The sequence below is a fragment of the Pseudonaja textilis genome, chromosome 2 (assembly GCF_049901715.1).
Source record: "Pseudonaja textilis isolate UNSWEBS1 chromosome 2, rPseTex1.2, whole genome shotgun sequence".
NCBI lineage: Eukaryota > Metazoa > Chordata > Lepidosauria > Squamata > Elapidae > Pseudonaja > Pseudonaja textilis.
This window is the reverse complement of record NC_141991.1, coordinates 122,402,460-122,415,167: the sequence shown is the minus strand read 5'-3', so window position 1 is coordinate 122,415,167 and position 12,708 is coordinate 122,402,460. Positions and strand designations below refer to the sequence as shown.

Below are 12,708 nucleotides of genomic sequence, written 5' to 3'. Positions count from 1 at the left end.
TCACAGGCAGCCTTTCCTGGACTAGAATGGGCATGCAAGATGGTTTAAAAATAAACGAATGGGTCTTTGTCTTGATTTGATGAATAATGAGCAGACTTCCTATTATGGGTTGAAATTTTCCAATCTAACCTCTGAAAATTCATCCCATGGAACAATGAAATAATACGATAGGGAAAAGATGGAGAAGAAATTACCTTTGCACAAGCAAAAGAGTTTCTGTTGACATAATAGGTTGCTTTTTTCAGATGCTGGAATTTTTACTGATAAATTTTGGTGGGAAATTCAGTGAATTTGTTTGTGAGTATAGTTCCCTTTGAAGCATGGGATTCCATATCCTCGCAAATCCATTTATGATTTTTCTAATCTTCACCAAATAAACACCAAACTAGATTCATCAAATTACATTCAAGTTTCAATTTTTAAAAAGAGATGTATGTACCGTATGTGTATTTTTATTCTTTATGCCACCAGTACAAAATCTACAAGCAAATCGTTGGTTTGCAATTTTAATATCTCATATTTATTGAATATCAGAAGAAACTATCAGGTGGCCTTTCATAATGTCTTTTAAGATATTTGCTAGGAAAACCTTACAGTTATAAACCATTTGCTTCTTCTTTGTCCCAGGCAAATGTAATTTGCATAGTATATGCAGTTAACAACAAGAATTCAATTGATAAGGTATGAGGAAAGCACTTTTAATTTTGTCCAGATATTAATATAATATATTTTTTTACCTTGAATATGTTTCGGGTGTTAAGATTGCCTTTTTGAAAGATGTGATGAATTTGTCTTTTCTTAATTTTCTAGCAATCCAAATGGATCTTTTCTTATTTAGTCCTAAAAGGTGTGGCAGAATTGCTTTGTTTTCTTGATAGACAAAATGTGGCCCTTTCACTTGTAATCATCTAATAAAAGGACATATTTTGCTGTTTTTTAAAATTTAACATATTGAATGATCCAGATGACAAAACTAGGGATCTCATCTTTAAAAGAATTCTTTTAAAGCAGCTTATGATTAAATTGTGGAGTCCTTCATGCTCTCTGAATTTGGTTATTTGTTCCCAGACGTTTCATTACCCTATTAAGTAACATCATCAATGCTAACATCAAGGCCAGTATGAGGTTTGCTCTCTGTTTACACACAGTAACTTGCCCTGCCAGTGTTGATAGTGACATAGTTCCTTGATTATGCATTGTTTTCTGCTTGATTGTCTGAGTTTCTAGATTAATCCCGCTTATCTGGATATTGGCTGTTGGAGAATAACAACTCCTGTTTTTTTTATCTCCTTAGTTTTATGTTGTCTCTTTTAAATGGTGTATAAATATGTTTTCTTTCTATGTGTCAATTAATGGCCAATTGTTTGAATTCCCTAGCATTTTTGAATTTGGCATAACAACCAAGCAAACCAGAGAAACAAGCAGAAAACAATCTAGGAACTACGAAGGAGAAAACCACATTCCCACCAGCACTGGGAGAGCAAGCTAGTGTATATAAACAGGGAGCAAATCCCACGCTCACTGGTACTGATGATGTTAGTTGGGTAATAAAACATCTGCAGCAAACAACCAAGTTTAGAGGGCACCAAGAGCTCCACAGTAATTTTAGTTTTTTCTGATGTAATCTTGTGATATTTCTTTTAGACTAACTTATCAGTGTTCCTAGTGTTGATACATTAATATTTAGTCATGGAATGTAAAAGTAATTTGAATTCAGTGGATATTGCGTTAGGTAATTATATTAGAATTTGAAAAAGATGCAACTGTTTAGAAAGTTGCACTCATTTTGAGGTATGGGGTAGGAAACTTGTTTGTGGCATTGGTGGATATCTTTGAAGAAAATGTGCAGTTCCTACATAGCAGATTATGTATTTTTGCATACAGTTATGCTGAGTGGAGTTCTTGTTTTATTTTTACCCCCTACATTTGACACTTCAATTGATCATTTCATAATTATCAGTGAAGGAAACCAAACTTAATTTTTGTATATCTGCCATAAGGATTACCTTGTATTGCCTATTTGTTCATACCCTTTGCACTCTCACTCTTCTTCAAATGTATTTTAAACATTCAGAAAACTAATAGCAAAATAGAAATATATAGTGAAATGAATAATGTAACCTAACTTTTAAAAATGAATATTGATTTATTAATTTAGGTAACAAGCCGATGGATCCCTCTCATCAATGAAAGAACAGACAAAGATAGCAGGTGCACATTAACATCTTTTTAAGTTCAATAGTAAAAATTAAGGAATATTGATAACTCCAATTATAATTACATTTTACAGGAAAATTATTGATAAACTCAATATTTTCTGAGCTTTTCATTAGCTTGATTGTTACTGCACTGTTGGGAATGCTTAGATTTCTGGAATTGAAGCTTAAAAAATAATTGTGTTTGTTTTAAGTTAGATTTATATCTAGCTTTTCATCCAGGAGTTTAAAGTGATATACCTAGCATTCTCCTGTAATTTTCGTCACGACCACAAGACTGTGAAGCTGATTCGGCTGAGAAAGAATGACCCAGAGTTATCCAGAGTGCTTTCATGGTTGTTGGAAGACTTTAATTTAGCTCTCCAGTCCAACACCACTAATAAACATTATATTCCACTGGCTGTGATGGTTTGCCTATGGTTTGAAAACAGTAAGGGAATTTGGGTAATTCAATGAATGTATGTATCTAGTCTAATCCAGGTAATAATCTTAAACTATTAGATGCCTTAATTACATTTGAAACATGAATGAAATCTGTGTGGGATTATTTTATATAAGGCATTTACATTTATGGACATTCCCTAGTCCTCCGGGGAAGCCAGAATTCGTTACTGTATTGAACTGTGATTTTCATGTAAGGGAAAATCAGTCTTCATATTTTAATGAACAGATTTATTGTGCATAGTTAACTTAAATTAACGTAATCTTTATCCTAGCCATGTTTATTTATCAGAATATATCCCGTGCTGTGATAGTGAAAGATTATACATAACCTTCAAATCAGCCATATAACCGATTTATTAGTTAAAACTATTGTGTTTTATGGTAAAAGAAAACCAGATTTTTCCATTTCGCATATTTATTTATTGGCTGTCCATCTTACCATAGAGAAACTCTGGGGAGCTTACAATATTAAAAGGATAAAACTACACATGGTTGATTTGACAGATGTTCCTATTGCTTCGGAAATTATCTTCCCTTACTATAATATTGGGGCTAGAATTTGAATACCAATTTGAAAAGCAAATAATAGTTTTTCTTGCTTTATGTTTATGAGCTGTCTAATATTGTTTTAATTTTTCAGTGTGAGAACTTTTTTCCCCCAGGCTTCCGCTTATATTGGTTGGAAACAAGTCAGACCTGGTTGAGTACAGTAGCATGGAAACCATCCTTCCCATCATGAACCAGTACACAGAGATTGAAACTTGTGTAGAGGTATTGAGAAAACATGTTTGTGGGAATTCATAGTTATTTCATGGAAATCAGAATTCTAGTTTTAAATAAATCTGGGTTTGCAGTAGTAGAGGAAAGCACCTACTGTACCAGCTGGGGGAATAAGGGATTCTTAGGAGGTTGTGTCTTCTGTCCTAGAAAATACTAAGAGAACTGCTTGGCTTCAGCAACAGGTAGTCCTCAACTTACAACAGTTCATTTAGTGACCGTGCAAATTTACAATGGCACTGAAAAAAGTGAGATGACCATTTTTCACAGTTATGACCTTTGCAGGATCCTGATGATCATATGATCAAAATTCAGATGCTTGGCAACTAGTTCATACTTATGACCGCTGCTGGGTCCCAAGGTCATGGGATTCCCTTTTGCAACCTTCTGACAAACAGTCGATGGGGAAGCCAGATTCACTTCACAACTGGGTTACTAACTAATCAACTGCAATGATTCACTTTACAAGCATGGTGAGAAAGGTCATAAAATGGAGCAACACTTACTTAACAAACATCTTACTTAACAACAGAAACTTTGGGCTCAGTTGTGGTTGTAAGTTGAGGACTACCTGTATTGATCAGAAAAAGGGGCAGATACAGATAGCCCCTTTTCCCCAGAATGAGTAGTGCTTTGGCTGGTAGTTTTTTAATGAACTATTGAATTGTGGAGAAGGACATTCTGTTTTCTGTACAAATGAGGAGTTTTAGCTTTTTATCACTTTTAACAACAAGAAAAGAAATCTGTTCACGACTGAATACAAATGCCATTTTTACTGACCATTCTTTTTTTAAAAAATGTCTTTCTAGATTATAAATCAGCAGGTTTTTTAAAATGTAAGCTGCTTTGGGGAAGACTATTTATTTGGAAATTAGATTAAAATATAATTAAAGGAAGTAGTAGTGTAACTGTTTTTACTGCCCAGTATTCTGAAATCATTTTCCATTTTAATTAACTTCAAGGATTTGCATCTAAAAATAAAATTGAAGCATCTAAAAATAAAAATGAAACTGCTGCATATGGTAAAATGATGTCAAGATAACAGTAGTCTTCATAACTAAAACTTTAAACACTAAATGAGATAAACAAATTGCAATTTGATATTCTACATTGATATCTCTTCCATCATGACACTATTCCTTAAGCAGACTATGCAAATGCTTGGATGAATAGACTTTCAAATCCAATAGGTATAAATTAAGCCTTTGTCTTCCATATTGTGGTAAAGATTTCAAAACTGTTCTCAATTTTTTTCTAGTGCTCAGCAAAGAATTTGAAGAACATATCTGAATTGTTTTATTATGCACAGAAAGCAGTTTTACACCCTACAGGGCCCCTCTATTGTCCAGAAGAAAAAGAGGTATTTTGATACTTTTTTGCTATAAAATCCATCTCTGTCACTAACTCTTAAAAAGCTAAAAGAGACACTCAGTATATTTTGAAGGGATCTTTCAGCATCTAGTTCTCAATGTTTTGTAATTCTTTGCTTCATTATCTGCAGATTTTTTTTGAAGAAAAAAAAATCCAAGGTGAAAACATGAAAGCTGTTTAAGGTAGAGAGGTATAATGGTTGGAATCAGATATATCATTTTAAGAAGGTAGAAATATCTTCACCCTTCCATTCTTCTCCAAGTCAGAACGTTCTGAATTGATGTGTCACCTATCTCCCTATTTTTAATAATTTCTTCTACTCTTTGGTAGTCTCCTTTCCCAAGCAAACCAAAATGTTATTGAAAATTACAAATTGATATTCTACAAGCCCTGATTATGATGTTAAGCCTCTCTTCTTTACCGTTCCTAAACATTGCATAATAGGTCATTCTCTTGATCAGTTATATTTGTTCTGAAAATCAAGCAAAAGCACAAGAATCAATTCACTTTATATGTTAAGCGGGCACCCCTGTCACTTCACAAATGAAAGATTACATAAAATAGATGATTTCCTGATGGCTCTTGACTAGTTAGTTCTCTTTGGTCTTATCTAGCAGTACTGTCAAAATACTGATTGTTCCCTAAAATAAGGAAAAGATCCAAAAGTTTAACACAGTAGCTGAGTTAGTGCATCATACCAAACCGTTATTTATTTGGTGCTGGTTTTGCACAATGTACATACTTAGCTAATTGTGATTTATTGAACCATAATTTAGCATATTGAGAAATATTTATGTCTCTCCTACTTGTAAAAGCTTCCTGATTTTCTACAAAATGGGAATAATGAAGTGACAGGATTGATAGCTTTTACTGTAATAAAGAAAAAATGACAACCTTGAGCATGAGTTAGAAGTTGTTTTAGGGTCTACTTAACAAAGACATTTGCTAGCATTGTGACCACACAGTAACAATATGTGTTGCCTTTCTGAGTGGCAAAGACATACAGGCTCCTTGTGAAGGGGTAAGTGGAAAACATCCAATATTCCAACAAGATCACTTTACAAATAATTGTGGATAAAAACTTGAAGAATCTATTGTGACCTGGATTCCACATTGATTACAGATACAGTATCATAATGAACGTTCCTAAAACTCCACTTTTTTCCTGTCAATGTAGATATTTTCCTGTCAATGTAGATACTGCACAGTGTAGATGCTTTGTGCAGCCTAAGTACATTGGCAGACTGTTTAGGAAGAGTGAGGCCTACTGCCTGTAGACGGGACATTTGCCTGTTCTGAAACCATCTTCAGGAGGATAGGATGCCTGTAGTCAGAAGTAGTGGGTAGGATCCTGCCCTGAGAATTGATGATCCTTGCACCTTTCAATATAGCAATCATTTCAGTTATTCTCAGTCTTAGATCATAATTTCTGTGTGATCAATTCCAGGTGACTCTGGATCTAATTGATGCAGATTCCATTGTTCCAGTTTTTTTGTCTTGTTTTTGACTGAAATTGGTGCTGCAGTGTTTGATGTATAGCAGTTTATCAGGATCATATGCCTCTTAGTGTGGGTTTTTAAAAACTTTTTTGCAGCTTTAGTGCTCTCAGTGTTCTGCTCAGATGCTACCTGTACATGCCTTTTTATATTGGCTTTGTATTTTGGAGGCTAACACCCAGTTTTGTTCAGAAATTATTACTTGGGAACAATGAAGAACTAAATGTTGGCTAACATACAAGTTTAATTTGGGAGGGTTCAGTTTGTTTATGTCTGAGCTTCATTTGGATTTAAATGTTTGACTTCAAAAGGCATGTAGAAGAAATCATACTGTGATTTGAGAATGCTCTAGGATCCAAGTCTGCTGTAACAAAGATAGCTAAGAGTTCACTCCCACCACATGGTGCTCAGGACTTGAACCTTGGCTGCCAGCTTTCCAGCCCAACGTTTTAACCACTGAGCCACCATGCTGCCAATGTTGATAAAACAATTAATAAAATGTCATTGGGATATATGTCAGCATAGTTTACTAGAATCCAAATTGGCTATTATAACACACTGTAGGTGTGACTGTTTTATGAAGACTGTTTGGAAACTTCATTTTTTTGCAATCTGTGGAAGTGAGGAATCTAACTGAAACCTACTGTTGGAATTTGTAACATCAATATTGTATTAATTGAATTATCTCCACATTTGCTTCTTGGTCCATTTCAGAATATTTTTTAAACCTTCACTGGTTTTCTGAGTGAGTTTCCTTACCTCACAAGTCAGTCATTTGCTCAGATGCAGAGAATATGCACTTTGTCCCCCTAAGAATAAAAAGTGTGGGGCATTCTGACAATTGCATCGAGGCTCTAAAAGTCCACTTCCCATTTAAGGAGGAAGAATTATTTGATTTAACAAACATTTAGGGCTCAGGCATTTTTTCAATCCATTGTGCTTTTATGTTCTCCCTATGTTATTTTCTTTGGTCAGGTTTTTCTTTAAACTCATGTTTTTTTCTTTTTCTTTCCATTTTTTTGTATTTTAGGACAAACCATTTTAAATCATTTTGAATAAATAAAAGTTATACAAATGTCAAAACAAAATGTACGTCTGTCAAACATATGTCAATATTTATTAATCTGACACTGGGCCACAGAATGTTGCTGTATAATTTGACAGCTTAATGAATTCTTTTGTGTTTATGTCGACTATGAATTAAGAATAATCTTAAATGAAATCAATGGACTAATTTGGAACTTAATGCTTAATAGATCTCTCATATAATAGTTACCTCTTGTGTTATGATACTTTGAATTTGCAGACTGAGGGGTGAATTAATATTGATTCTTATGCTTTAAGGCTCGATGGATGAAATGTAGCTCTCATAATTAGCTAAGAAATGTGACTTGCAAAAGAGGCTGAATTCATGTATCTTATTCCTGCATGTTAAATTATGAGTGACATTATGAGGCCAAGTTTGGAAAAATCTCCAACCAAAAAAGAATCAAAACCACCTTAAGCCAAATATAACCTAGAAAATGTTACTTTTGAATTTTATTTTTAGGATAGGTAAAATATTACAGGGACAATGGGGAGGGAAGCACCCATTTCAGAAATGAAATCCAAAGCCTTATACAGTTTTAAATATTATAAGCATGGGATTTTGGGTTGTGAAAGTGGAGTTTACTGTTATTCTTGTTGAAACTTATTTTTATTGTACTTGCATACTTCCCTTTCTTTCCACTCACTCAATTTTTGCGAATCGGGATTGGGACTTTGTCAGCCACCCAATACTTTGGAACACTGTTAACCTGTCCTTTTCTGTGTTGGTCTGTATTGTGACCTTGTTAGTCAATCCAGTACATTATCGGTTTGAACTCATACGTGATCCACACAGGAAAATTACATGTTTGACTCCAGGCTGGATTATAAAATCCTCTGTATTTGCTTGGACATCTCTATCAAATCTAATGCCAGATTGGCCCCTAAGATATCCTAACTATTTAATTCAACCATAGGTTTCATTGTCCCAGCCATGACCAGTATACAAACTTATAGGAGCAAAGATTAAGAATCAGATCAGGTTTGCTTTTTACTATTTTTCCCTTAAAACTTGTTGGTAGATTACATAATATTGTTTCTACCACATGACACTCACAGATCTGTCTGCAATTGTGGGAATCATTTGTCAACACTTCGAAAAAATAATCAGATTTAGGAGGACTGATCTACAACATGTAAACAAAAATGTCTATAGGTGTTTTGGAAGAGATATGAAGGTAGCATGTGTGAGAATATTGATTCAAATGTTGGTTTTTTTGGTTGATTGTATTTTGTGAAAACTAAAGTTTTTACATTGAAACAAAATATGGCAGGGAAATAAAATGCGGTAATCCCCATTCCTTGGTTCACTTAAATCCGTAGATGAAACCTGCCTGTATAAAAGCCTTAACTCGGATCTTCCGAATTTCTGATCAAGATAATGATGGCACCTTGAATGATGCAGAACTCAACTTCTTTCAGGTATTCCTCCATTTTCTGTTGTGTTTCATCTTGATCTGTTCATTAAATCTCAAGACAAATACTTCAGTTGAAATCAATGCTGATACTTTAAAGTTTGGGCCATTCAGGGCCAGGTTACTGTGCTCACTGAAGAGAGAGGATTTTTGTGGTGGTAGTAAGGGTGGAGGGTGAGGGGGGAAGCTGCTGCAGAAACAAAGGATGAAAATGTTGCAAGACTTCTGCTGTCATCCTGTCCTTTCAGAGAGATGGGAGCAGTGAGTTTCTGTGCCTGCAAAGATACAGCAATTTTTTATTTGTTCTTTATTACATGTATATGCCACTCGTCTCACTGTTGCAGTGAGACAGCATACAGAATGATAAAAAGTTTTTTTTTAAGTAGGATTAAAATTAAGAAGGTTAAATAAGAACTAAAAAGCACGAGGGCAGGCGACATGAGGGTAGGGAACTTCTTTCTACCCCATCAGCCACCCTAGCATTGAGTGCACCTACCAGGGCCCTGGCTAACCAGCAGAACAAAATTTTAAGGCTCTTCCAGAAAGCCAGGAAAGTGAGGGCTGACCTCAACTCCTGTAGGAGAACATTCCAAAGGGCAGGGACATTTATGGGTGGACTTCTTTTTTTTGGTTTTTCCTAAAGAAAAGCAGGGGAAAATAGCACTGCTCTAAAGATTCACTCCACCATCTCCATTTTTTGCACAGAGAGATAGAAGAATAAGATGGCAGAATATAGCCACTCTATATTACCAACAGTGTTGTGGATTCTGTATTCAGAACTCTTGCAAAAAAAGTGGTGATGTTTCTCCTGAATTGGATAGATGCAACTGGCTTCTGCTTGACCCCATAGCCAGCTAAGAAGCTGCAACATGCTGCGTCTGCACATTTAGCCACAGGACTAGTAGCTTATTCTGCTACTTGTATGAAACTGGGAGTCTAACATGAGACCTTGGAAGCTATTTACAGTGCACTGAACTTTATCAGTGAACATTGATTTCAAATATTTCTACTCTCTTTAGAGAATTTGCTTTAACACACCACTGGCATCTCAAGCATTGGAAGATGTAAAGAATGTAGTAAGGAAAAATCTAAGTGATGGAGTTGTTGACAATGGATTAACATTGAAGGGTGAGGACTACATTCTTTTTCATTATTATATGAAATATGGGAAGGGGTTTTGCTGATAAATCTGGAAACTATAGCAAAAGCCATGACTTGATCTCTATTTATGAATTTGGAAGCTGACAGAACTGCAATGGGTTTAAATGTGCTATGCTTGTACTTTGGCCTTTCTCTGTAGACCAATAGTTTGGGTATGGAATTGGTTAACAATAGCAATAGCATTTAGACTTATAGACCACTTCACAGTGCTTTACAGCCCTTTCTAAGGGTTTACAGAGTCAGCATATTGCCCCAACATTTTCATTTTACCCACCTCGGGAGGATGGAAGGCTGAGTCAACCTTGAGCCTGGTGAGATTTGAACCACCAAATTACAGGCAGCTGGCAGTTAGCAGAAGTAGCCTGCAGCACTGCACTCTAACCACTGTGCCACCATTAGGCAGCTTATTAACTCATTTTATGTGTAAATCAGAGTCCGTGATTTTAGATTTGTTAAGCTTGAAACAATTGGGTCTCTTGATTTGCCTGCATCTGGAAGTGGGCTGGAGAGGGAGGTAGTGCTAATTCTTTTTCTGTGAGAGAGAGGGCTGCTAGTATATTTGCACTGAAATATAAACTGGAATGTGCAGTTTTCCACAAGGGAAATTCACAAGGGAAAAGATGATGTGGAGTGTGCTTACATCTGCCAGTAATACTTGTTGGTTATCTGTTAAAAATGTATTTTGGGGGGTTCACATGCAGATTCTTATGGAGAAATGATAGCTGGGCCCACATGCTTTGAATCACCTTTTCCCTAGAGGGGCTGCTCAGCCTTTCTGACCCTTGGTCAGCCCGTTTTACAGAAGCACAATGCTTTCATAGCATTTGGTAGGATCTTATTTAAAAGATAGACTTGCAGACCTGGAGCATCTTTGTTGTGTTTTCATTCCCAACCTCTCTCCCTGGCCTGTGTTCTAGATTGCCAATTAAACAACTGTCTTTTCAGGCTTTCTTTTTCTCCACACACTATTCATCCAGCGAGGGAGACACGAAACAACTTGGACAGTATTGCGGCGCTTTGGATATGATGATGACCTAGAGCTCACACCAGAGTATTTATTTCCCCTGTATGTATAGATTGGTTTTTAAAATGTAGTTTAAATTGAGTTGGTATTATTGACCTATAAAATGTAAAATCTGTGTTTCACTGCAGAAAATCAAGTACTTTCTAGATACATGAAGGTCTATTGACTTGACCAAGTAAGTGTTGACTTACTTGACCAAACAGTGTTGTTTTCCATTGTGGCCAACCAAGTAGTTTTTCTGAAAATTCATAATGCTGAATTGGATCTTTTTTTAAAGAATATTGCTCACAGCACAAAATTATTCTAATCTAGCTCATCAAGAGGAAACCTTTAGTTAGTCGGCGTCTAACATTTTGAAACCAGTGTGATGATTAGAAGGTAATGGAACAATTATGGTAGTTCTGGAGAATTGGAAGTAAATTTGAACACCTATATACCACTGGATTTTGAAGAAACTATGATAGTAAAATTCTTGCAACATATGATCATTAGATGCCTTTTCAGTCATGAGTCTCCTTGAGCATGCTTAATTTTTCTCATTGAAGCAAATTGGATTTCAAAACGTTTGGATTTTTCTAGCTACATTCCGTGTATGCACTCAGCATCCAACATTATAGAATAAGCCTCCATATGTGGGACATATGGGTAGTTCTTAATTTATCACCATTTGTTTAGTGACTGTTCAAGATTACAGTGGCACTGAAAAAAGTTACATACAACAGATTCTCACACTTACAACTATCATAACATTCCTGCAGCCATGTGATCAAAATTTGGGTGTTGACAAAGAGCATACATTTGCAACAGTTGCAATGTCCTGGGCTCATGTGACTGCCAATTAAGGCCTTCCCAGCTGCTTTCAACAAGCTGGATTCACATAACAACTATGATTTACTGAATGACTGTGTGATTCACTTAACAACCTTGGCAAAAAAGATTGTAAAATCGGGTGCAATTCTGTTAACCATTGCCTTATTTAATAGCAGAAATTTTTCTCCCAATTGTCACAAGTTCAGGACTATCTATACTATATTCAGAATTTGAATATTGCACTTCTCAATATTAATTCTTAGAGAACAGCTGCAGAAAGAGTAGCTGTGCTCATCTCTTGCTTATGGGCTTCATAGGGTCTGTCTGTCTCTGTATGTTTGTCTGTCTGTCTGTCTGCTTGTCTGTCTGTGTCTGTCTGTCTGTCTGTATTTATTCAACATATGCTACCCATCTTACAATGGCCTACAATCATTAAAAAAAAACCAAAACGTTAAAACATTAATACAATAAATAATAACATTAAATTAGTTTAAAATTAACAAAGATGGGGAAAAAGAAAGCAAGATGCACGATGGGAGGTAGGGTTTTTATCTTAGTCTGTTTACCACTTCTAGAATGACATGCCCCCAATTGCAAGACTTGCTCTATTCTTTTTTATGTTCGGTAAGCATACTTCTTTTGCAAAGATACTACTTTCTCTCCAATCAGGTTAAAAATACCTTCTGACTGCACGACAGAGTTAAACCATCATGCATACTTGTTCCTTCAAAGCATGTTTGATAAGCATGATTTGGTAAGTTTTTTATCTGATCTTGGGATTGTTTTAAGATGAACACATGATTGATTGAATGATTGGATAGTTTTTTCGTAACCAGCCTCAGACTGAACATTCCTGGCGATATACCACAAAGTAAGCACTAATAAAATAAAATATTACAACTATTCAA

At 35.5% G+C, this 12,708-nt stretch overlaps 1 protein-coding gene across 6 annotated transcripts in view; it reads left to right on the top strand.

The window, feature by feature from the left end:
* RHOT1 (ras homolog family member T1) overlaps positions 1-12,708 on the top strand; it is a 50,180-nt gene that overhangs the window by 15,429 nt on the left and 22,043 nt on the right. For all 6 annotated transcript variants that reach the window (XM_026711254.2, XM_026711253.2, XM_026711256.2 and 3 more), the window contains 8 exons: positions 628-681; positions 2,159-2,211; positions 3,323-3,431; positions 4,696-4,797; positions 8,714-8,812; positions 9,825-9,933; positions 10,912-11,032; positions 12,470-12,554. In XM_026711254.2, coding sequence (XP_026567039.1) covers positions 628-681; positions 2,159-2,211; positions 3,323-3,431; positions 4,696-4,797; positions 8,714-8,812; positions 9,825-9,933; positions 10,912-11,032; positions 12,470-12,554 — 732 coding nt within the window. The remainder of the gene's footprint in view (positions 1-627; positions 682-2,158; positions 2,212-3,322; positions 3,432-4,695; positions 4,798-8,713; positions 8,813-9,824; positions 9,934-10,911; positions 11,033-12,469; positions 12,555-12,708) is intronic.